Raw genomic sequence first — 27,913 nt, forward strand, 5'->3', positions numbered from 1 at the left:
GCAGAAGACCGATAAGGAAAGAACTTAAATGAAGCGCAATTGGTAGGAAAACGCATGAACAATGGAATTAGAGAAGATGAACTGATATGTACAGAAGGAACAGTGAAGATTGAGACAATTTGTTGTTAATTTGCAAATTAACTGTTTGCTGTATGGTTATCAGAATTTAGTGAGATAGTCTGTAATTTGTGTCTAAATACATTCGATTGTCCCAACTAGTATTTTGTTCACTACACTAGTAGCCTCTGCAAAGCGAAATCAGGGTGACGCTTGTTGTTTGTTAATTATATGGAATACCATATAGTGCTTGATCCTGATGAGAAACCTTAAAATGACTTCATTTGACTCCACGAATGTTACATGTAGCAGTATTTTTTGTAGTGACCCATGTTCATTTTCGGCATGTTCATATTTCCGTTGGATTTTTTATTATCTATGAGGTCATCTTATATGTAATAATAATAGACTTTATATAAGCTAATGTATAACTCCACTTCTTAATCTAAAATACAAGCTACATTCCCGATCAGTTATATACTTACAATCAGTTTTACCGACTACTTTATAGAATATATTTGATAAGTTTCTATATCAATTGTGCTCACTTTTCTATATATCATTGGCTGAATATCTAACTACATCTTTTCTTAACAAGAATACAAAGATATCTCTTAAGATTGAGTGTAATGTTAAACTTTACAAAATTCTTAACTGGGTGTCTATCAAATATTTTTATTGATTTATTTATTTGGGGGGGGGATAGTTGTTTATCTTATTCAGAGTATGTTTATTCCATAGATCTCACATAACTAGTGAAATCAATTTTAATTTCATACTATCTGGTTGAAATCCTATTCTCCATTAACCAATAACATGCACAGGGAATCTTGCAATATAACTTGATTTATTAACATAAACACAAGAAATAATTTTAAAACAAGCTTTATTATTTTATTAAAGGTATATTGTTATCTAATCAATATTCCATATTACAATTTCAGTGAAGTCCTATATAGTTATGACCATGATAAAATGAAACACTGAAAGAGTCGGTATTTATCCACTTCGCTTTGTTCGTAACAGCAATGATTTAATGCGACCTCGTAATTCAGCATTCTGTTCAGAGTTTATAATACTTAAACCAGTAGAATATCCCTAGATTTTTAAAATAAAGGAAAATAAAATGATTGTACGTATCGTTTTAATAAAAAGTGTTAAGTATTTACGTTTTGATTTATAATATGGCAGTTTTAGTTTATCCACCTTGAACATTGAGAACGGTATTTCTGCTTAAGCTCGAGATTATAACATGAATTTAAATGAAAAGTTAATACAGACCAATACTTACTTGAAGTTGTATGAAATAAGAGAATCATGTGACAAACAAATATATCTTCTTGTTGCTACTAGTTATTTGAACTTATTCGTATGATTATTTTTAGACTTCTACTTATATAAATTATCTTTAGGTACATCTGTATGATCATATAATTGCACATGATCTTCAGGGTATTTTTATTTTGTATACATATGAGTTTCTCAATTACATATTCACTCTTCTTCCGAACCTTATATTTTCTACCTTTAATTTGTTGAACAAAACTGTCTGAAACTGATCATTCTCAAAAACATATATCAGACTTTTGGTGTAGCGTTGTCAAGTGTATTTGATAATACAACGGAATTTATCTAAGAAATATACAAAATCAATAACTATTTCGAACAACCGGAATCTGAGTCAGCAACTTGCCACACCGCAGAAAGATGTGTTTTCATATGATAATTTAGACGAATCTATTATATACACCATGAACAATATCTGTTATGCAGTGTAAACATAGGACACGATAACGCACAAAGTAATTTATTCAATTAAATCAGAGGTTATTGATTGATGAGCTATGGATTTAGTATGAACGTATTTTAATCTTACGAAGAAATGTTTAGTATTAGTGCATAAGTCGCATTTAAGTACGAAGTCAATTAATATATGCTTTTAAGTCATTTATTTAAACCTGAGTGTTTTGTAACACTATCTACACGAATAAACTAATCTCATTAGCTCTTAATGTAGCTAATCCTCGTTAGAAAGTTGGATGAAAATCGATTTACATTGTTTACCTTTTCAAGAAAATGGTTCTTTCTCGTTAAGAAATAATAAGATATTTTGAGCTGGAACATTAACTGAATAAATTATTTTCTCGACTACAAATTGATTGACTAATAGGTCCTGGGTTCGAATCTCTGAAGGTGGGACCGTGGATGAGCACTGCTGACGAGTCCCACAATAGAATGAAACGGCCGTCTGATCATGCATACAATAATCAGAGGATAAAACTAATCGAACGATAGAATAATTCCCTAAAGAATAATTTATCCAATTCAGTATTGGTTCTGTCGTTGTTATTCATTTAATTGAGGTTTTGAATTTTCTTCCTTATCCATCCATCTATTGGAACAAGTGTTCGTTGGTAGTATCATTTCAGCATATTATTTAAAAAATCAATAACTGCACCTAAACAATGACATTAAACTTACCGGGATAAAGGTGGGATCAAAACGAGTTGTACGTTTTTCCTTTTCACGTGCTCTATCAGACATAGTCAGACATGGCATTCTACAGTGAGAACAAGATTAAAACCAAATATTCAAGTTCAAAATAATTGTAGTTATAGTTTTATCGTATCGTTTCTAAATATAAACAGATAAGTGTCTAAAGATACGAAGAAAATATCATTTTAAATCACTAATGAGGTAATTTTTAATGGAGATGTGGTGTGTGCTACTGATGTCGACGGATATAAGTAGTGTGTATTGTCAATCGAAGGTGCAATGCCTGGAGGCAGAATGTTGGAAAGATCAAAGAGAAGTGAACGAGAACAGAGAGTGATTGGTATGAAAATAAGGGAACAATAAAGTCTGAGACAACTGATCGACATTTTGCAAGTGAAGTATTTACTGTATGGTTCTCAGATTGTACTAAGAGATTTTATAATTGTATTTTCAAATACATCTGGTTGTCCCTCACTTGTGTTCATGTTTGCTACAGAAACATATTATGCTACATAGTTTATTTGTTGGTATTTCGATGTCCACAACTATTAGGCTAAAACAAGTGTGAGTAGTTCCATGTCCGACAGTAAAAGTGTTTAGTATAATACAGGCAATATCGAGGCAGTCCACACAGGATGCACATATGCCAACAAGAGACTGATAAATTTGCAGTCCTAAATAACAATGAGAAGATACAAGTAAACAACACGAAGTGAATTTAAACTTCACCCCATTGCACAAGCAGGTGGCTATCAGGATTCAGTAGCTAAGTGGACAATGCGATGGCGTTTGAAGCGAACGGTACTGGGTTCAAGTCCCAGAGTAGACATCAACTCTGAGATGAAGGCACACCCAGCTGATGAGTCCCAAATAGGACGAAACGCGCGTCTTGGATTTCACTGTTAGCCACTATACCTCTTTCTATAGTATAATATTGTTGAATTTCTTTAAGATATCAAATGAAAAAACATACCATATCACCTAATTACGAGTCTTTATTTCAAGCATTCAGGAAGCTAGAATGTTTTGATTGTTATTTAGAATTAGGTAGGATGAACCAAAACCCTAAATGATCATACTTCGTGTACAATGTTATTTTGGAAATATATTCTTGCTTAGCAGCCTGAACCTTCTTAAATACTAGGTCTACATTAAACAGTATTGGTAATAAATTGTACGTCACACAAAACTGTGATCACACAAAAAGTTTGTTGCAACATTGTAGAATAACTCACATATAGTTATTTGTATAAGATGTGACTTGGATTATCATGAATTAAACTGTTGAGTTTTCCGAGTCATTTGAAAACTCTGCAATCTTTGTTGAGGTTTATTAATTTCCTAATCATGATGGTAGAAAGACTTCTAAATATAGAGGTGCATATTTGTTAGTTATATTATTCTACTTAGCCAGAGTAATCTCCAGTAGATTGGCAATGGCATTGTATTTTAGAAAGGAATTGTTTAAAGTTATACTTTTTTAACGTGTTTTGAAATAAGTGCGTGTTTGAAAAATTAGTCTTTTTGAGCCACTACATTTCCTATTTCTTTATATGATTGATACATCGCCCACCTCTTAAGTTTTTAATTCCGACTCCAAGTGACCTCTAACCTGTTCTTGAATATATATATATACATATATATATAGTTATTATCCATAGCCTTCGTCATTTTAATTGTCTCGCGCTATATCTTACCTTAATGTTACATTTCAATACATATATGGTTGTGAGCAGTTGATGAGAAACCACAAAATATTATTCCGCATCAATGTCTTTTCTGGCTTTATTCAAATTTATAAAGGGAACCAGTTGTATGAAATCTTCATTTGTTATTATAAGTTCTTTTATTTCATACTGATAAATCATATACGGATTTGTTAAGATTGTGGGATTTTTTAGTTAAATGTTACAAACTGACTGTAACCGGGGAATCTATGCACTGAAAAGGAGGAGGACACTGAAAAGCTATTTCATTTACGTATTGGACTCTACAGTGACGCACATCCGCGACTTCATCAGGAATATATAGTAGGGCTTTAAAGCATCGCAGCGATCACCTAACCTCTAGACTAGTATATACATGTCTAACCTCCGTAAATGCGTAATATTGTTTAGTCACCACCCGTTTTCACCTGTGATATTTGTGTCACCGCGGAAATGATTGGGCTACACTGGCCACGGTCTTTCATCATAACTTTGGTAATTACCTCTTAAAGTTAGTTAATAGTAAGTATATAATAATTTTCAACATAAGAATCTCCTGTGAGGTCATGAATGAGTACTTTTAAAGAGCCCCATACTAGAGTGGAACTGGTGTTAAGTGCTTGCTGTTTTTCGATAGTTGTCGATCTAAGGTGTATTACATGGTGCAAAATTATAAGACCTTCATTCCGTTTGTTTTTAACTTGGTGATTATTGTATAAGAAATTCATATTTAAAGAAAATAAAGGTTTAGTATTGACTTACCTCTCTTCTAATTCCTTATATTTTTCATTAATTCTATCAGATACCTTATATTTATCATTTTCATCCAAGTCTGCTGAATTGTGACGATCCAGAAGAAAGCGATGTTTTGACATTTTATCATTAATCTCTCTTAATGAATGACGCATATTTCTGAAACTATCTGCACTTGGCAACTCATAATCTAGAATACCTTCTAAACGTTCCTATATAAACGTAGGTATATTGTATGGTAGAAAGTTGTAAATTAAAATTTAGAGATTGTCCTAAGAAATATGTTAAACAAATGGATTATTATAATCCCTAAAAGGAAGTAGTCCATGTCTTGGGTTAGTGTTAGCTACAATTTCAAAATATACCATTACCATTATAGATACATCAGGAGATTTTCCTAATGAAACATTGTGAACATGGGTAACTGATGATTTTTGTCATTATTGAGCACTCAGAATTCATATTTAATAATATTGTTCCATTAGCTTCACTATTATTAAGTATATTTTCAGATATTAGCCCACTGTGCAAAATTTAGTACTGGCATGGAAGAATTGAAGTGAGCCCTGAAATAAACTGACATCTATAATATTCATCTGATGTCTCTATAGTCTTGTTTTGTTATTTTTATGTCTTTCAGAAAACAAAATAACCCTACCTTAGTCTAAAGGGAAAAATAAAGCTTTGGAGTCAGATTACTTTCCATCTAGTCAGTAGTATTCCTTAGAAAACGGGAATAGGTTCGTAGTTTATAATGATACTAAATGCTATAAAAAATAAATATGTGACTAGAAAAAAAAGTCAAAATGAATTAGAATAAAACACCAGTAATATAAAAGATTTTCCAGCTGAAGAGGTAATTAGGGAAAGACGTTGGAAGTGAATAGGGCATACATTAAGGAAATCACTAAACTGCATCACGAGGCAATCCCTAACTTGAACTCCGGAAAGGAAGCGGAAAAGAGGAAAGCCGAAGAACATATTACGTCGCGAAATAGAAGCAGATATGAAAAGGATGAATAGCAACTGGAAAGAACTAGAAAGGACTGCCCAGGACAGGGTTGGATGGAGAATGCTGGTGGGCGACCTATGCTCCTCCACGAGGGGTAATAGGCGTAAGTAAGTAATATAAAAGATGTCATGACTTTATAACTATGGTAAGAAAAGCCGTTGTACCCATTTCTAAGGAACCTATAGCGTACGTTTGATTGTTATTGAGCTGTATATACGCAAATGTTTTAACATTAAGTGATCCGAATCGTCGAATATGTTTATAATGCAACGAAGATAGTTTTTTCATTTATTTTTATCAACTTAGTTGAATAGCGACTATACTTAATGATTTATAGAGATACATATGGAACTCAGTACTACAAAACGTTTTGTTGTTTGCTAAAAGTTGATAAATATAAAAGATTAGAAACAGTGTATCACTCTATCTAGGAATTTGACATTATAACACTTCTAATAACATCATCTAATAAGCTGTTTATACAGTCATTTAGTTCATATAAACAGTAGAAAATAAAGATAACTTAGAAACTCAAAAATATTTGGACTTTAACCACGTGAAAGAATCACATTAAAAACTATTATTGAATTAAGTTACTAATCAATTGATTGTTGAGTATCACTAAAAACAAAACAATAATTTCTCAATGAATCAAAGATCTAACTAAACTAATTGTTATAAACGTAGGATACTTGTTATAACGCTAAGGTTTCTTGTTATAACAGTCCTTTTAATTTTTACACGTATTTGGGCGTTAATTTACCTTAAACGAATATCTATACTAGATTCCCTCCCAGTGTCTATTCTACAGGACTTCAACACAACTCAGATCAGGAACACAAGATTAGCCTGACTATAACGTCAATTTATTTCCATACCGAAATCCGACACAATCCAACAACAAGAACAGTCAAACAATAATAATCAGGATAGATGAATATGTAACACATATAACACCTGTCACCCTATCTAATGTCTGACTCAACAAAACAACCAATCATTCTCATTCTCGCTCACACATCACTAATAATTAATTTTAATGTTCATGTAAAAGATAAGTACTTTTATCAAAATACCATCAGTTTACTCAATGTTAACAATACAAAACAAATTATTCTATTTTATCTTTCAAGCTATCAATCTGAAAAGGCCAACAAAAATTCTGTCTAAATATATCTATATAATTTTACATAGTTGAAATCATAAGTCAACTGAAGCTAGACCACCATGGAAAACCTAGAAGCACTGGATAGCCGCTTCGTTCTATTGTGGGACTCCTCAACAGTGCTCATCCACAATCCCGCCTCGCGGGATTCAAACCCAGGACCTATCTGTACAACTCGAATATGCTCCATCTTTTTATAATGACGAATATTTAAGCTTATAAGTTAGTATTAAAGCTTAGAAAACAAATAAGAACAAAATGAATAAGTAGTTTGAATATATCAGAAATATCAGTATATAACACAAATAAAATCTCATCTATAAATTTATATTTTAGTTTATAAAAAAGGTAAAAAAAAATCAATTTTTGATCAGAATTGATCATTATAAATTTAGTGTATTTAAGAATATAGATGTGACTATTAAATTTGTGTGTGAATTCGATTCCAAAATTTTTTTTAACTGGAAAATGGTTTTTTTCTTTTTTTTTGTTTTGAAAAATCAATAATTTAAGCCATTTATTCATTAATTATCTGAAATATTAATGAAATATAGTCTTTATATCTTTTCATTTAAGAGATGCTTACTAGAGGGTTTTAATGTACGTTTTGAATTCTTTTAATTTCAGGTCATTTAAGTGGATGTTAATTAGTTCAAATGTATGAATATCTTTTTGATCTAATTGATCTTTAGTTTATTTTTAGCCTACAGTCATTTCTTGGACGTTTTTCTGTTAACAACTGAAAAATCACCAGATAAAAAGTATATTGGATTTCGTTACAAGAACGTTCAAATGTCTTTTTAGGTATCAAAATAATTTCAGTCAGCTTCAAAATGAGCTGAGTAAAACTATTATAAAGAAATATATTAATTCAATCTTCTGATGTAAGTTATCTCCAATCTTAAAGGTGATATCAAGACAATTGTCAAATTTGATTTCTGATGTAAATATTAAACTATCTGTATAAGTATAGAAATATCACACCCTCTATTGATGTTCTGAATAGTACAGACTCAAATCTCTAATGGAATATCCCTTTCTTTCAAGCTTTATGAATTCACACTGATAAGAATTAGGTAGACACATAATATAATAACTCACCTCGACTCGTTTCATTTTTTGTCTTGCTGTTTCAGTTGAACTAGGGTCTTTTATCTTTCTATTTACTGATCGTATTACTTCCATCTAATGGTATAAATTAAATGATAAATATAAAATTAAATATATCAACATTATCCAGTTTATGTAGATAAAATTCTTGTATAAAATAAGGATTCTGTTTAGAATTCATTTTTGTCATGTAAATATTGATTTCAAAAAATCAGTAATGCGAGTTGATAGATATCACATACGATGGTGAGACTATAATTTATGGACGAGCCAATCAGAAGCGCCTGAGGGATTTCAAGGTCAGAGTGCCAATTTCAGTACCTGATACTCATGTACAATTGGTTCACAGAGGATTTCAGAGAAAACGTGACAATTAGGCGGCTACAATAAATGGGACTACTAAGAAGTTCCTTTATTTGCCATTGCATCAATCAATTGACTTGTAGACCTTGCGCAGACTACTCTGATGATGTTATCTTTCCATGTAATATATGTTAAAGGAAGAAGTCTGCTAGAATAGGAACTTTTTTCTCTCGATCGAGATTGAGACTAAGGCAAATTATAATAATTGCTGTGAACTATATAATAAAAGCACCTGTTTTATTGGCTGCAATATTCACAGATGTTACTGAAGCTTCGGCTGTTCAGAGGTTTGAGTGTTTTAGGGATATATGCGTAATAAAAATGAAAAACCTACACAACCGGAGTACATACAAACAATATTGAAGCTATGTGGTCGAGGCTGAGAGAGTTTTTGTGACCTTATCATGGCTCCAGAGACCATATGGATGAGTTCCTCTACCTTATGCATTACGATTTTAGAATCTTTGAACCTCTTCTTAACTTTGACAAGTTTTTGGACCATGTAAAAGAAGTGTACTCACTCTAATTCTTTGGTGTTGTATAATATTTTACCCTATACTATTTGTCTTCTGATTGGCTAATATTTCTCAAGGTCACTTAAAATTCGTTCAAAGGTCGTCCATAAATTATAGTCTCGCCTATACGATTACTTGTTGTAATTGAACAGTATTAATTATAATAACGGATTGAAACACAAACTTATTTGGTTTATTTATAATGATAAACTGAGGTCCAGCATTTCATCGAACATTCCTACATAAACTGATCATCTTTGATAACCTGTATATTACATCTTAATTTTATCTAAACGTTCAACTGATATACTATAAAATAACAGAAAGAACTATTGGATATGATGGTGAAGTTTTGAGTATATTAGTTCATTACTGTTAATGAGCGAACAGCACTTGTATCCATGTAGTAGATTTACTAATTCAAACACCATTCCTCTTTTGTTTTGTTACTTGTTCAGTCTATGTTTGCTGTTTAGAAAATTTAATTCCGTTTTAGCAAACTAGTTTATTTTTCAACATATCCATGCATTTTAAATTTACAATGAAATTGTTATTAATGTAATTGCTTTTTTGCTACTAAAAGTTGACAATTGTCCGGAAATTTGTTTCATATAGAGAAAAATTTTCTCCATCTGATCTTGTAAGAGATTATGAGTGCTCATTACTAAATATTATCGAGGTACCAAAAAAATAGTTGTCTAGTTTTGCCTGGTTACTAAATGATAAAGCTATTCTTAAACCGAACAAATGTGAGGTTTTCCGTAAAACTAGAAGTTGTCATTAATTATTCATGATTCTTCTCAAAATGGTTGCATTTCGATTTCATTTCAAGTAAACTATTTCAAAAACTACCTTATTTCTCTTCATTTGGTACACAACTACGCTTGGTAACTTGATTTTTGAAAATGATAAATATACTTATTATAAATCACGTCTTCATATGCCTAGAATGTATGGATTCCAAACAGATTTTTAGCATGCATTATGAAGCCCGAAGAAATTCTATACAATTCTAAAATAATGAAATTCAATAGCAACAGATCAACGACACATCAAGTAAAAATTACAGTATTTTAACTTGTTTTGATATTGTTAGTAAGAGGTTATGCATATTGTTAAATTTCATTTAAATCATGAACTGATCTAAATAAAACCACCGGCGAAAACCTAGAAACACTGGATGACCATTTTTTTCCTTGGATGAAACTCCCTCTCACTGACAGTTATCGTGTGCTTGGCAATAATTAGCTTCGATAAGAAATTTCCAGAGTTCTAGTGAGAAGTCGTGACCATTCGAGCTAATCCTTGTCGAGTGTGAGGCAGTTACTCACCGATGACAATGGAAAACGATCTCACTGTGACGCTGATTGATTGAATTTAGACGTTAACACCGCTGGATTATGACTCAGTAGCCTAGAGGTTAGGCATTACCATGCGAGATCGAAGGTCCCGGGTTTGATTCTTGAGTGCGAGGTTATGGATACGCACATCTGAGAGGTCCCATACTAGTAAGAGGTGTTCGTCCAGTGTTTATAGGTTTTTTACGGTGGTCTTACTTAGATCAGTTCATGATTTCAATGAAACTCATTTTAATATTGTTCAATGTTATTAATCAACATATTTAAAAATGAGTGATATTAATTATTATTATTTAACTTATTTGGAACAATATCTCTGTCCACACACTCTTTTTAAAAAAGCATGCATGAAATCTATTGAAAACACGCGAATGATACTTGAAAACTTCGTAATGGATTAGTGGAAAATAAAACCGGAACTAGCAATCTATTTTTATTACTAATCTTTAATGTATTCATAATAATGTTTATTCCAGTAGCTGATTGCTGTTACTATGGTTGGACTACATCCAATGCTTTCAAGATATCAGTGGTGATCTATTTTTACATTGACTCATGAGTTTAATGATATTTAATGACGTTCATAACTTCATATTGAATATTATCACTGGCTTCTCAAGTTCAGTGAAACTTGGTATAATCAATTCCCGTTGGGAACCTAGAACACTATGACATAAATAGGAGATACGAGCTTTCCATCATATTTCCATCCAATTTTAATCTTACTTAGGAAAAACTATTTATATTTTCAGTATTTTCGGATTATGAGTAGGACTCATTTTATCCTACTTAGAATCAATCAGTCTGACGATTTTTTTTACATCACAGTGTTGATATCTATAATAAAACCTGAACCCTGTACCTTCAAATGTCAACAGGCTATTATCTACCGCCACACTTAGTCTAGAAAACATTATTCTTGCATTGAAGTAACGTTAAGCTTAAGTGTTATGGCAAGTTAGATCTTACAAAAATAATAAATTGTTAAACTATCACTAAATTATAATTGAGCTGGATAAACAAACTACTTAAATACTTCCCAGTGAATACCATAGAAAGACTTAAATATATGAGTTCTTTAACAAGTTTACATTTAGATCACTGCAGTTGAGTTAACTGCGAGGAAATTCAGGTCACTAATCTTATAGTATTATAGAATAATCTTCAAAAGTAAATCTAAATGTTTTATTGTGATGAAATAAATGACTTTAAAGTATGAAGACTTATGTCCGTTAGCTAAGATTCTCTTTATTTTAAAGTGACAATAAACTTCGGAATATGTAGAATAACTATAACAAATCGTTTATATATGAAGATATAAATTAATAGTTCGTTCACTTGACTATAGTCTGCCAGATGATCTATTCACTATTTAATCATATGAATAGATAGTCGTTTATTCTAAAACTATTTTTTCGACATTAATGAAAAATCTTGGTTATAGCAAAAGAGTTTAGCTTGTTGCTAACAAACTACTTTTTATCAATAAGAATTCTGATCAGAGATTTTGATAGTATATACCAAAGTACATTCTTAAATTTCTGATAGTAGAAGCCTCAGTTACAAATTCTTCTCTTGTAGAAAGTAAGCTTATTAGTTTGATACTGTCTTGAGTTGATTGAAATGATTCGATATTTAAGTAAACAATTTAGTATGTTCTTTGCATTCCTTCTTTCTTCATGTTTAAGACGGTTCAAAGTAACTTCACATAAAAAATGTATCAAGAGGCAGAGGGAAAAAATCAATAAAACTACTCAATCTATGTAATTGATAATGTGTTAATAATGCAAATTATTTTTCAAATGTTGCGTTTTCTACAGCCACTTACTTTTTCACGTCTGCGCTAAATTAATATTTATTTACAAAAGGTAAAAATACTTTCAGAAATAAAACGTTACTTAGATACCAATTAAAAAATCTTAGGTACATAATATATTGGTCCACGTATCGCGCATGCCCAACCACCGACTACCACGGCATGCACGGTCGACTAGTGTTGGAGGCGGATGGACAAAAGTTGGGGTGGTCAAAGCAAAACGTGGTGTCAGTACATAAAGTCACTGAGTCAGTCAGTCACAACGTAGAACTTCGTATATCAGTTGGAGTTGCCATACCACATTAACACAGAGATGTAGTTGTCAATTCAAATCCTATGGTGGTAGAAGTAGTTAGAGTATAAACAGTAATCGGACAGATTAGGGTTTAAAGATGTTGTTCAAGGAGTATAATAAAGTGAAATAAATTTGAAAAGAGAAAAAAGAAGGGACATGAAGAATTCAGAAGATTAGAGTTTGGGAGAACACAATAAGTGGATGCACCTTCGCCATTGCAAACGATTTTGAGCCATGTCATTCAAGGTCTCTAACCATCGATTACTATCATCTCGCGAATCCCAACCAGGTAGTCTCCACCTACCAACATGGCTCAGTTCAATTGTCAGTGACTTGATGGATTTATGCCATGTTTTGGTCTGGCCACCCCTAGCTTTCTTCCAACCTACTCCTACACCATAAAACATTGCACGTCTGAGCAGTCGGTGGTTGGGCATACGTAATACGTGTCCCAGCCATCTTAACTGATGAAGTTTTACTACTTCATCAATCGATTTGCCATCCTTACCTAGTACCCGTTCCCTAACAACTACATTACTTACCCGGTGGTCCCTGGATATACGAGCAATACTTCGAAGACACCTATGATCGAATACTATGTCCGAACATAAAGTCACTAACGTCAGGTTTGAAGCCATATTGGTAGGTGAAGATTACTTGTTTGGGGTCCGCGTGACTATCGTAACTAATGATTGGAGACTGTGAGTGACATGACTCAGAATTGATCACAATGGAGTAGGTGTATACATTCTTTGTCTTCCTCTAAACCGTGAGATTATAATTATTTTATACCTTTCTTTCTACAAACTAATTCTTTCTCCCTGATTATATCATTATATGCAACCTTTCTTTTATATGTTACCACCATTAAAGTAACTATTTCTATGAACTTGGTGACCATCTTGTTGTGCTAATGAAGTATGGTAACTTGGATCGATGCATATATGTGCCTGGTCCTACGTTGTAGCTGACTGACTGTACATATGATTTCATTGTATAATCTATCTCTCACTTTCTTAAATATTAGAAGTAAGAAATATTTGAGCAAACAGTTATTAATATTAAATTCATTATCATGATCCACAGTTGTAAGTCCATAATTATTGTATTATAATGATAAGACAAAAGGTAAGGTATTGCTACTTTCAACTCAGTGTAACATTTAACTAGTATAATATACGAATTACTTTTAGTGAAGCATTTTGTCCAAAATGATGTTAACTTTATTTTAAGTATGACATTTTGACAGTTGTTATACTTTTCAGGTGATATTTATTCAGGTCAATATACTTCAAAGTAATTCAATGTAAACTTCATGTGTATATATCATAAATTCTGTATAGGTTTCAATATAGTATATTTACTGAATTATCATCAAAATGTGTAAAATTGTATCTATTAATGAGGGTATTTTTGTTTAATAGCAATATTTACGACAGGCAATTCTATCTGAATCAGTCATCTGTGTTTCTATTTTGCGTCCTGGACACAGCAATAATTTTGAGTTTGAGGTATTTGTGGTAAATTGACGGTTACAATATAGAAGTGTAAAGTTTGATGATGAAGTCTTTTGAAAATAATCGTTCACTCAAATATTCTTATAAACATTTTTAAGCTATCAATAATATTTAATGAATTTAATTCTGTAGCCACGGTTTCTTCTATCTCATATAAGTTCTTATTGAACATTCCACTAATAAAATACAGAATCTTACTGGAAAAAAAGAGTTTCTTTAATTATATTTCATGATATTCGAAATAAGACAGAATACTGTTAATATAAACAGACTATAGAAAAAAGTAAAACAAATCTAATCTGGGACCTCAAGTGTGATAGAAGCAGGATCAGTGAAAACTTGCATTCCTAACTTCTGTAAAGTCCTTAACTTTTATGAATCCATTTTACCAGTTATACAAATTTGAAAAATGGACGTAAATGAAGATTGATATCCTACATCATGTGCTTTTTTAAAAGAAATTTACACTACTCTCAAGTAGTATATTTCTGAAACCAAATAAATGAACTATAGTAATGTTCAGCAGAGTTGGATAGTGGCTAGCAGTGGAATCCAGGACGCGCGTTTCGTCCTATTTGGGACTCGTCAGCTGGATGTACCTGCATCTCAGAGTTGATGTTCACTCTGGGACTCGAACCCGGTACCCTCGCTTCAAACTCCATCGCGTTATCCACTCGGCCACTGAGTCCTGATAGCCACCTGCTTGTGCAATGGGGTGAAGTTTAAATTCAACTTAGTATTGTTTGTTTGAATCTTTCCATCGATTTTTGTTAGGACTGCAACTGGTCAGTCTCTATTTGGCATATGTGCATACTGTGCGTATTGCCTCGATATACCTTAATTCACAAGCATGGTTAGCAGAGATGGATAGTGGCATCCAGCTGACGAGTCCTAAATAGAACTAAGGGCGGCCTGCTTAAACATCTGGGCTACCTGTTTCCTGTCATCTATATATTTCAACAAGTTATCTAATATTGTTTGTTTTAATACATCATTATGGCTATTAAGCACACAACCTATTCCGGTGCGTTTCTGAAAACTGTACAAGCTTACGCTGTAAAGGTTACAAAAGGCCTAATCAGAGATGTCGTGTTTGCTGGGAACATGCAGCAAAAAGAATATACATTATTCATATGTCGATTGACTGAACTGCTGACATCCAACTGGCGATCACTGAATGTTTATCATCAGGAGCAACGAAGAAATAAGAAACGTAAACATGTTGAAATACTTTATGCTGAGAATTCGATTTTGTACCAAATAATATAATATTGAATAAAGCTAATAATAATAATAATAATAATAATAACGAAACGCGCGTCCTGGATTCCACTGCTAGCCACTATCCATCTCTGCTAACCATGCTTGTGAATTAAGGTATATCGAGGCAATACGCACAGTATGCACATATGCCAAATAGAGACTGACCAGTTGCAGTCCTAACAAAAATCGATGGGAAGATTCAAACAAACAATACTAAGTTGAATTTATAGTAATGTTCATTCTTCAATCTAGAATAATACAACTTTGTTTTTTTATAATAAACGGCTGCAAATAAATTCATCAAACCGAAGGATTCTATTGATACATAATACATGGAAGAATGATTCCGTGAAGAATTGACTTCACTTCGAAAGAATTTCCGTCAGAGGGCAATCCTTTTTTGTTTTTATTAAAACAAACTAGATGCATGCTGTGCAACTGAAGTACCTTTTGACTGAAAATCTGTTTAAGCATACAAGGAAATCAAGAAGTGTTTATCAACGTAAGGGTTCTAAATAATGGAATCCATCGAAATTTCCAGTGTATATCTGGGAACGTTTTGTATACGATTTTTACAGATTTTTCCTACGTATTTTGTCCCTTTAGTCTTCCTACACTTTTAAAAAAGGTGTTCAGATTATCAAGTTGTAACTGTATTAACTGAACATAAACATTTCAAAAACTATCCGATGTTACCCTAAGATATGGAAAGAGCCCTAATGATTTCAGAAAATTTTCTTGTGCTGACTGGTTAAATTTACCCTAAAAACTTAAAACTAAGGGCAATATAATATTCCATACTTTTGGTTATGACAGATTCCACAAGCTATATTGTATTATTTCATGAATTTGTTTGTAGTTTTGAACAACATTACAAGAACTCAAATTCAGTTAATAAGTCCTGTCAGTTTAATCCATTCAAATCTGTGAATCTAGAATCGTCCAGATATCCAACTGAGATACAAGCTTTTGCCTTTCGTGATGAGATATCAACTTATAGTTACAATAAAATAAAAGTTTTATGTTTATCTTTATAGTGTAATTGTCAGTTTGGCTTGATTTCTTATCGGTAGAGCTTTATCAAACAATTAATATTGGCTTAAATAATGATTCATAATATTTAGGATATTTTGAATTCATAGTTTATGCGAGTAAAGTCATAAAACTATCATTTAACTTACTTGGCTTTTTGATAAATGATCATCCATAGTCGATTTATCGGATTGATCACCATTACGAATATCACTGTATCTGTTGTAAGAACCTCTTCTTACACTGAGTTGTGTTGAAGGAACATAGAAAGGTCGTCTTTCAGCGTTTCTCTAAACGTTTAAATAAAATGTTTCAAAATTGCAGAAGTAAACTTGTATTTCTACCGTAAAATTTGCAAAATTCAGTAATAAAATAACCTTATAGTATTGTGGTTGACCTAAATTGTTCTCCTTAATTCTTTGCACCGAAATGTAATGTAATATCTATAATCTCTTAAGGTTAACTTCCTAGGTTGCTTTTACCCTTGAAATAAATGTATCTTCAAAGTTGATGAAAAATCAGATTATTTCCATTATCCTGGTAAAATCTGTCATGGATTCGTAAACATTTAGTTCTTTAGCTAGTCATAATGTAGTGAACGAGAACTTAAATGGAGACAATCGAGTGTGTTTTATTACATTACAGAATATCTTAGTAAAATCTGAGAACGACGTAGTAAATACTTCATTTACGAAATGTCAACCAATCGTCTTTAAACTTTATTGTTCCTTCATTTTCATACCGATTATTCTCTGTTCTCGTCCTCTTTTCTTCGACCGTCTTAATCTTCTGCAGCCAGGTATTTTACTTTTGATTAATGATACATACTACTGTCAACACCAGTAGCACACACCATAATATAACTAAACTGTGCTTAGTTCAAATTTCTGACAGAAGGGCTTTCCCCAACCAATTAATAATAATTACACAATATTCTGATGTTCAGATGAGTTTCTTAGTCAAATTATATCACACTGTTAATGAAATTGGTTTGGTGTATGGCATAGTTTCTGACATTATATGAAGTTAGGTTTCGCCACGACCTGAGATCATTGATAGGATGAATAAAAACTAAGGAATTATAAACAGCTATTTTTTCACAGTATTGAACTCTAAAACCCTGCATATGGATGATAAACAAAAATAATGATAATCAGTCACAGTATTTCAGTAGTGCTAACTTCATTTAAATAAAACTTTACTTTCAAGTTGTTATAAGCAAAGATGTATAGTGGCTAGCAGTGGGATCCAGGAAGCGCGTTTCATCCTATTTGGAACTCATCAGCTAGATATCGTGACTCAGTGGCGGAGTGGATAACGCGATCGTGTTTGAAGTGGAAGGTACGGGGTTCAAAACCCGGAGTGAACATCAACTCTGAAATGCAGGTACATCCAGCTGACGAGTCCCATATAGAACGAAACGCTCTTCCTAGATTCCATTGCTAGCCACTATCCATATTTGCTTATAATGCTTGTCAATTAAGGCTATATCGAGGCAATACGCACAGTATGCACATATGATCAATTAGAGACTGATCAGTTGCAGTCCTAAACATCAATAGGAAGATCCAAACAAACAATACCAAGTGAATCTCAAGCTGTTGTTTAATTATCAATCAACATGTTCATATTTAGCTCTGTACGAGATTCTCAACGAAAGCATCATGTGAATACTAAATAAATAAATTGTACAAGATGCGATGCTGATAAATATCTGATAAGTATCTTAGGAAAATAACTTATCACTACCTTTTAAAAGCCTTTACTCGAGAAATTCATATATATTAGAAGCAACAAAACTTGAAAAATCTCTCGGTACAAGATCATTTTAACGTTAATAAATGAATAATTTGATTGACACTATAGTTCAATTTGTTGGAAGACAATAACTCTACATTAAATCTATCATACTGTGTTAAAATTTAAACTAGTTAACCTAAAGTCAGTCAAAAACAACACAATGTCCATTATTCAATTCATTATAAACCAAGATTTAGTAATGAGGTTAAACAGATTATAGTTAGTTATATACTGACTTAATATTTCAAGAAACGCTATTATTGGTCACTGAAAGAATTAACCAGAAATAGATAGAGTCTTAAAGTAAATAAATTCCTAATGGCTAAAGATATTTGCCAGAATTAAAGAAAAATAAGATAAATGTCATGTTCAACAGACTTTTGTTGGTCTGTAAATTAATCAAATCCATCAATTGGTGTTAATAAAGGTGTCTAAGTCATCATCTGAATATATAATTGAGAATTCACTACTCATGTCTTGTCTTGGATCGCTGATTCTGAAAAATGGATTAAATATTTTATTTTTGATTCTTAAATGTTGAAGTGAAATGTAGACAGTTATTTTTATATACATCAATTATTGAATGTGATTTCAACAATCTTTAGTGAAGTATTAATCTAAAACCTTAAGATTATTCCATTTTTAGCTCAATGTTCCCATTTATGACATTGCATTGAAGTGAGTAAAACAACAGGACTTTTTTTCAATCATTTATAAGGTGTATCTCTCAAAAGGAAGGAGTGTATCTTACACAAACGTTTAAACTAAGATATAATAGTTATTTGTCAGTCGTCGATCAAGAACTTGACAGATTGGGATCGCTAGGTTTCATTCAAATAGTGATTTATTTAATGTAGACTACTCCCATAGTGGTTGTGAGAAGGGAAGATGGGTCTATCTGTATATGTGCTAACTTCTCTACTGGTTTGAATAATTTCCTAGAGGATCACACTTATCAGCTTCCCGTTCAGGAGGATTTATTTATCAAACTAAATGGAGGGAGGCATTTTGCCGAAATTGATATTGCCGATGCATATCTCCAAATAACCGTTGGTCCAACCTACCAACCACTACTGACGATTCACATACAGAAAGGCCTTCACCAATATGAACGTCTACTTTTTAGCGTAAAACCAGCAACAGCTATTTTTCAACAGAAAATGGACACTATGTAGGTGAATTTGCCAAGAGTTGCTGTCTATTTGGATGTCGTAATTGTTACAGGTTCCAGTAAGTCTGAGTTATTTAATCAACTCAATGCAGTTTTGACCAAAGTATCTGAGTGTAGATTCTGCCTAAAAGAAGAGAAGTGTACATTTTTCATGGACTCGGCAAAATACCCTGGTTTATTTTCGAAAAAAGGACGACAACCTGATCTAGGAAACGTACGAGCTATTCAAAATATGCCTCCTCCACCCAATGTTGCAACTATTCGTCCATTTCTTGACCATATCAGTAATTACAAAAACTTTTGGTTACAAGTGCGTCGCCCCCGAGCGCGCATGAACCATTTATTATCAAATAATGTAAAATTGAACTGGTTCACTGAGTATCGAAAGTCTTTTGACGTCATTATTAATGTCAGATCTACTACTTACATAATTTGATCCCTTATTGGAAATTTCGGTTTTGGCAGATGCTGCAGATTATGGTATCAGTGCTTTTATATCTCATAAGTTCCCGGATGACAAAGAGAAAGTTATTGCATATACCTGCAGAACGTTGACCTCGGCCGAACGCAAATACAGTCAGATCGGAAAAGGATTGGAATAATTTTTACAATTTAAAAGTTTCACAAAATCCTGCAGGTAGGAAATTTACTTTATTCACTGTTCATAAACCTTTATTACCGATTTTTGGATCTAAGAAAGGTATACTAGCTTATATTGAAAACCGCCTACAACGATGGGCTACAATGTTGTTAGATTATGACTTCACTATCAAGTACAAATCTATCTCTAACTTTGACCATGCTGATGCATTATCGCTCTTGATTAGCAATCACAAGCTTGAAAAATGAAGAAACCGTTATTTTTTCTAATTCAGTTGAAAATGTAAGTAGGATATTGGACAATACAGCGCAATTTCTTCCAGTGATAGCTGTTCAAATTGCAGATCACACTCGATGTGAACCTATCTTAAAACAATTACTTACATTTATTTGACGTTGTTGGCCTCCACGTGTAACATTTCATTAACTAAAACGGAATTAAACACGACGCCAACCTTTATTCACTGTGAATGACTTCATTATGTTTACTGATCAAGTGGTAGTTCCAAATAACTTACTCTCACTCGTCCTGCAGCAGTTGCACACAGCTTATCCAGTTATTGGAAGAATGAAAGCTATTTCTCTGAGCTATATATATAGGCCTAACATTGATGGGCATGTCGAAGATTTAGTGCGTGAGTGCAGAAATTAATGATGACTTTTTACCGGTCTACAGAACAACTCCAAATCCGTCAGCAGAAATTATGTTTGGCAGGAAAGTTAAAACTGCCTTAGATTTCATAAAACCAAAGCAAAATGGTATGCGAAGGAGAAACCGAAAGATGGAAACCCAATTTAATTGTTATCATGGGACGAAACATAGAATCTCCCAAAATAACGCAAAAATATACGTCCGTGATTTCTGATACCTCCTCAACGAACCAGTGGACGCATATTTAGGAGACGAAGGGATGTGATGTATGTGGTGGGGGTTGAAGGTCAAAAATGGATACTTCACGACAACCACCGAGAAACTGAGCTCAGTATGGGAAATCTTCTTGGACACTTTCGATATTAGAAGTTTAGCGATTCAGAAGACTGTCGAACCAAAACAAAATTCTATTAGAACATCATTACGAAAACGCAGAAGACCAAACATTCTCCAGGTTGACCCAAAACGAAGAGCATATGTTTCCGAGGGCAGATATCAATGATGATATCTTAGCTATTGCTTTTAACTAGGGACTAATCATTTTTCCTTTTTTTCATTTATTCCAGGTAACCGAATCGGTCACGTTTACAAGGGTCACAACATTAGCCAGCTTCCCTTACTTACGCGTTCATATAATTGACATTTAAAACCTAATTATTTGTCAAGGGTAAAGAGGATATGAATAGTGAAACAAAGAAGCCATGACAAACAACGGCAGCTTTTTTCGGGGATGCTATTCCACCTAATTCAAAACTTGTAAAATACTAACATTTACTTTTGTCCTTATTTAATTCTTCAAGCCATAAGCTTTCGTTTAAAATATGATTCACTACTATAACCTTTTCTGCTCCAAAGCTATTGTAACTAGGTCTGTTATGAAATAATAACTCACTGAAGACATTGGTGGACAGTGACACAATTCCGTTGATTGGTTGAATCTAGACATTACCATCCCTGTATGCCGGCCCACTGGTCTAAGGGTTAAGCATTCGCGCGCGAAACCGAAGGTCCTGGGTTCGGGTCATGTGGGCGGGATTGCGGGTGTGCACTGCTGGAGAGTCCCATACTAAGACGGAACGGCCGTCTAGTGCTTCCAGGTTTTCCGTGGTGGTCCAGCTTTAATTGACTCATGAACTCAACTATTAAATTACTACAATCTTCACAAAACCCACCTCTGATATTGTCATTTAAACGTAATCCTTTGTATTCTATTTTCCTACCCAAATGCTCAGTTTGGACATAATTGCATTTTTCCAATTGTTTGTGAGCTGTGGTCATTCTGGTCATCTGTATTCTTCGTGTATCTTTTTGCCCGAATCTGAATTGGAACAAAATCGGAATCGGGAATAATTCGAGTAGTGTTCCATTTGACTCGTCTTCTCCCTTCCTCTCGCTTTTCAACCAATCAGGTGGTAGAGTAGTTTTCATTTCTCCGCCCAAGATGGTTAGTCTGAATTTGGACTCACGCATTTCTAGCCTCAGAATCAAATCAGTTAGCCCATCGTGTCAAGGCCTTAGCCTATATGGACACAAGTTCGCTCCTATTTATTATTGGTAGGTAGGTAACAGTATCATTGGCTGAGTTCGTTGCTTTACATCGAGGACTTACCTTAGACAACCGCTGATAAGCAAAAATATTCCTCAGAACTAGGAGCACAAACATTAGTCCAAATAACTAAACCCCATTAGTTGTAACGATAGCTTATAGCAGTTTAATATTATTAACCTGGAACTACCTTCCAGATGTATTATCATGCCATGAATTTGCATTACATGTCTGAACAAGTTTTCTATGAGCCAATATAGGGTCAAATATTTTTGTGTCTAATATGTGTCATCTTTTAGCCCAATTTTTATCTGTGAGATTGTGTGCTTTTCTATCTTATCTCCTTAGCTACTTAGATTATCTCTACAGACATTAATTTAATGATGATTCATTTATACCTCTTATAATCTCTGCACATTTAACATTTGCTGTGATGTGGTCAGTGTTTAAAATATATTATCCCCTCAAAACTCATATTTCAAGTTCTATGTTACCATCGATAAACATCGTTAGAAAGGCATTTCTGTCATTTAATGGCCAAAAATTCTTTGAAATAATTATTCATCATCCAATCACTGGAAGCTTAAAATTCAGAATACTGAGCTGGAATCCACATGTTTACATTTTCGACCCTAGCCAGTTGATAATAACGTGGTCAACCGATGCTTCTTGGTTCCCGATAGTTGTCCAACTGAAATCAAATTAATGATGTGTCTATGACTATTACAATAAGCTTATTATATGATCTGCGCTAAACATAATGTCCAATGTAGTTCCTCAAGCAACATGTGCACTTAATCCACTCTTACTGTGATTGGTATATGATGGAATTGCTTATATGAAATTCCTGTTGCATTTCTAAATAAGTGTGTGTTTCACTAATATTTCAGGCAGATCTTAATGATCGTGAACAACAGACTAGGCATTTTGGCAAATCATTCTTTATATCAGATAAAGAAGGAAATTTACTTCAATGTTATATCGCTTAACACCCATTTCATATTTTGTGTTGAAAGCATTGAAATCAAAACTTCGAGAGTAAAAAGATGTGTTATTAAAGAATCTGCAGACGATTAGTATACATGTTGTACGACGAAATATAGTCCTCTCTTGGTGATCGCGCAATTTGAAACTCAGATATGAAGCAGTTATATCTAAGCAAATCAGAAATTGAACGGTGTTCCTCACTCTCGAAATTTTAGGTAATCAAAGGATGTGTTTTGGTAATGTGTTAGACTTTTGATACCTGGAATAAATACTATCTGATTCTCAAACCAGGAAAACTGCTTCATCTATGACAGTTTATTTTTCTAATAATATTAAATGTTGAACAAGGGATGGAATATTCATTCCGAATTTCAATGTCAAAAGTCACTTCCAAGCCGTAACACAATGGAAAAATTTATTATTCATAAAAAGCATACAGGATAAGGAAAAAGGTTTTTAATTTTTGTTTTACAGGAACTTGAACAAACTCATTTCGTTCATCATTAAATATTATCTTAACTCTTTATTTAGTTGAATTTACAGGTTACTAATCTCTACTAGAAATTCAAGAAAATCTTTTGGTAAAGGGTTATTGAAAAGTAAACAAATCTAGTATTCTTTATACTTACCAATATCTCGTCAATGTATTCTAAAGTTTGTTGATCCCTTGTCCAGGCTCGTTGTCTGGCTTCATCGAATTCATTGAGAACAGCGTCAGAAGCTCTACGTGCTGGCTGACGTGCATCTGATTCAGCTGATTTTTCTACTACAAAGATATAAAAAGATAATATACATTTTTATACGTAAATAGTCAGCAATTTGATTTAAGTAGTTTTACAGTTTGATGGTTTATTGAACTAATTGGAACATCATATGGGAAATCAAAGGTCAAGTTAGAGTATTAGGTGAAATAGTCCAAGTTCCATGTATCTAGATTATATCTTCTACTCAAAACTTTGGGTATGAAGAAGAATTTCTTCTTGTTCGTAAAGGAAAATTGATGAGATTTGTATACAGATCAATGGTCTAAACTGCTAGTGTTGTAAGTCATTGAGATATAAAAGCTTCTCCCCTATAATTGCATATACACTATACTTACAGTTCTAAAAAAATCTGAAAAAAGGTGGTCTATGGTTTGTCAGTTAATAAACCCATCAAATCGACAAATTGTTTAAGTTCATGACCAAACTGTATTCACTGATATGCCACTTAGTCAAGAGTGACGAATATTATGTAACGTGTCACAGTTATGTACACATTTAATTGTACATATTTAAATTACTTAAATTTTAGACCGTGATTTGTAGAGGTTAATTTTTCTCTATTCGACCCTAATACATGATGTCCTGTTAACTGAGTATTTTAGAAAATCATTTCTCCTAGTAGAAGCACGAATTCACCTAAGAATATTTAAAAGTCAGAACGCCAGTTGTTGGGATAGTGTATTGTTAATAATCCATAAAATCCACAAGTACGCGAGAGACAAGCACACTGGTAAGTAATTATTAGTAAAAGGTCGAAATATCTATATGTATTTTATGCGTGTTAATCAGTTGTGAGGATGTTAATTATTGTCTGTGTTGACAATCGATGGGAGGATAAATAAAGAAGGTGTTGACATGCTTTCAATCAGACTCAAATATACTTTTGCATAGCGGGCTGCTTGTTAAAATTACAGCAAGTATGTCGTAGACAATTTACTGTGCTTGCTATAAATTCATTTGCACTCCGCACCAATTTTCTGACTGATTCTATTGAGTGTTACGGATATCTGGTGTATTTAAAGTAATATAAACATTAATATATGAGGATACTAGAAGGAAATGACTAAGATTTTCTCTCCAAACGCAAATATCAAAAAGCATGATTTACTTAAATACTTATGAAAAGCTTTAATATATATATTCAAAGGTAGATAATCTGGTGTCCATACCACATTCTTCATTAACTGTTGATATTTCTAGATAAGCAAACGTTGTTGTGGCGAAATTACTTTCAGATATGTGTACTTCTAGACTAATATCAAAAGCAATAACAAACAGTTTGCAAGATGATTATACACATCACCTCATTACCATGATAGCTAAACTAGACAAATACATTACCCAAACCTTATTTAACAGAGGTGAAGTACGTCTGCAGAAATGAAAAGGTAAATATTTGTACTCATTTTATTCAGATAATCTTATTAGCATTTTTGTAGAGGCCAACTGGAGGACAACTATCTGAACAATATGGTTCTCTTTATTTAAAGACTTCTTAAACTAACTGCTAAAATACTGACAGCTATCGACATTAATATCTTTCATAAGCATATGAACATGGATTTTATTGATTGGTTAATAAGGTTCCCAACTTAAAAGTCATCAAAAAACCAAAATTAATGGAAATACTTTCGCACTTAAGTGAAACCCCTCGAAAATTAGGAGATAGCTGATCAGTTCTATTTTAGGACTCATAAGTAGTTCATAATCATAAAAGCAAATTGGATCATATAAAATTTATTAAGTGTAGAAAAAATCTCATTAGTAAGATGTGATTGTAGAACACTCAGTACAAATATTTTATCTTTTAATTAGAGTGAAATTTCATATTGACATGTTTAGCTATTTGTTGTCATACCTAGAATTCGTTTCTACCTCATTTTTTCATCATAGTAATAAGATATTCAGTAAAAAACAATAAGATCTCTAGGATATATAATTCAGCTACTTGCAGGGAATACAAAGCCCATTATTTGTTGAAAACGACAACGTTAGCAATATAACTAAGTTGTTCATCTTAGAGACCATGAAAGTGAACATTTTTCTCCAATTAAAAAACACAATCAAACTATCTGACCGTTAATTTACAGGTAAAGCAAATAATTCATATTTTCATAGTTGAAATCATGAGTCAATTGAAGCTAGACCATCATGGAAAACCTGGATGGCCGTTTCGTCCTATTATGGGACTCCTCAACAGTGCACATCCACGATCCCGCATCGCGAGATTCAAACCCAGGACCCACCATTCTCGCGCCGGAGCACTTAACCTATAGATTTATAGAAAATCTACCTGTTTTAATCATATTTAATTGTTTGTCAATCACAAAAGAGTCTTTATGTAATCACAAGAAAATGCCTTAATTTCGAGAAGTGTTTCTTAAATAAATATCAAAAGATATTAATTAAGGAATAAATGAGAAAAACGGTCCATTGTTGAATATTCTTCGTCGAATTTAGAAACCTTTGGTTATCAATCCGCCTCCGCAGTTAAATACCCAGATTTACTGTATAATTGAATACACAATAATTAAGGCTTTTTGAGACAAAATGTCGTCAGTTTATCGTGCTAAAAGTAATAAGTTGTTTCTTGTAGACAGAAGTATGGAATAAATGCTGCATTTGGGACCGCATTTTATCCCATGATATTAGATGCTTACAACAATATTTGATTTCATCCTAACTAAAAGTGTCTGTGCTTTGAATAGCAGAAAAATTCAAGCCGTTCCATCCATCAATTTAGACGATTTCAAGCAATAAACAATTTTTTTAGCTTTCTGGTAGGATTACATCCTTACTACTGATGACGAAACTTCTCTAGTCTTTTGACAGTTCTTCACAATTATCTCGAACACTACTGCAGCGACATATTTTTCCAGCATGGGATTGTGGATATATCTGAACTTCATTGAAATCATGAACCGTGGCAAGTGGAGCTAATCTTTGTTGAGTGTGAGGAAGTTACTTACCGAAGGTAATGAAAAATCCTCACGTGCGGGGTCGTGGATGTGGGCTTACGAGGAGTATCATGCTAGAATGAAACGGTTGTTTAATTTTCCCAGGCTTTCAATGCTGGTGTAACTTTGATCGGTTCATGATTTCAATGAAAATCTACTTTTTCTAATTCACTTAACTATAGATGAAAACTAATCAAACAGATAAAAAAATGAATGTTAAGTAATTCAACTGATGACCTGATGAACTTTCAGGGAAATAAAATAATCCAACAGTATTGTTAAAGGAAATACCATGTCAATATGTTGACTTACTGTCCCGTTCAAATTCTTGTCGAGCTTTTTCTCTTGCTTTTCGATTTGCTTCCGTTTTTCGTTTAAATTCTTCAATTTCATCATTATCATCATCGTCAGATGCATAATTTGAGTAATGGTAGTAATCCGTATAACCTCTCAGGGTCATTTCTAAATAATAATCCTTTTTTTGGCTTCTAAGTGTCTTTTAATGTTTCTGATGTGTGATTATTTTTTCTATATCTTTATGCATATGTATGTATAACTAGTTAGTGCACCTACTGTGTTAAATTAACTGTTTACAAGTTAGGAATGGGTTAATCGATCTTTGTTCCCTAGTTAGACGAGTATTTATCATTCAGAAGCATGCACACATGCACAGATTTGTATACTTGCTATGCATGGATTTACAAAAAGACATTGAATAACCAATCAATACAGCATATAGACATTAGGATTGGGGTATTATTGGTATTAAAGATTGTACGCTTGTGTAGAACTGAACAGATCTCGCAATTAAATAGCTAAACCAAGAGGGAAATAATTGAAATGGAGAATGGAACTATAGAAACTATTGTGGATTTATTTGCCAATTTCTGTTACTAATATGGGATATATAAATGCCCTTTCTATAGTAGTAATAAAAGACAAGCGTAGTGATGTTAAATGTCAAGCACAATCAACATT

General features: G+C 32.9%; 1 protein-coding gene and 2 non-coding genes across 5 annotated transcripts; 2 read left to right on the forward strand and 1 right to left on the reverse strand.

The window, feature by feature from the left end:
- Window positions 1-927: 927 nt before the first annotated feature.
- On the reverse strand, window positions 928-27,543 carry Smp_065210.1 (hypothetical protein; the record flags this gene model as incomplete). Of its 3 annotated transcripts, XM_018796072.1 has the most annotated exons (7): window positions 928-1,155; window positions 2,539-2,617; window positions 5,022-5,224; window positions 8,291-8,374; window positions 16,608-16,748; window positions 23,844-23,980; window positions 27,248-27,395. In XM_018796072.1, the coding sequence occupies 7 exons, from the start codon at window positions 27,393-27,395 to the stop codon at window positions 1,057-1,059; spliced, it is 891 nt and encodes a 296-aa protein (XP_018650321.1). In that variant the 3' UTR covers window positions 928-1,056. The 3 variants fall into 3 exon arrangements, with proteins under 3 accessions (XP_018650321.1, XP_018650322.1, XP_018650323.1); XM_018796073.1 differs by lacking the exon at window positions 5,022-5,224 and having other exon boundaries at window positions 931-1,155; XM_018796074.1 differs by lacking the exons at window positions 928-1,155; window positions 2,539-2,617; window positions 5,022-5,224 and having other exon boundaries at window positions 7,819-8,374; window positions 27,248-27,543.
- Window positions 3,311-3,382, forward strand: Smp_tRNA_01399_Pseudo_TTG.1.1. Its single transcript has one exon. It is a non-coding gene (tRNA).
- On the forward strand, window positions 17,759-17,825 carry Smp_tRNA_01667_Gln_TTG.1.1. Its single transcript has one exon. It is a non-coding gene (tRNA).
- Window positions 27,544-27,913: the final 370 nt, after the last annotated feature.

Source organism: Schistosoma mansoni, chromosome 2, assembly GCF_000237925.1.
Source record: "Schistosoma mansoni strain Puerto Rico chromosome 2, complete genome".
NCBI lineage: Eukaryota > Metazoa > Platyhelminthes > Trematoda > Strigeidida > Schistosomatidae > Schistosoma > Schistosoma mansoni.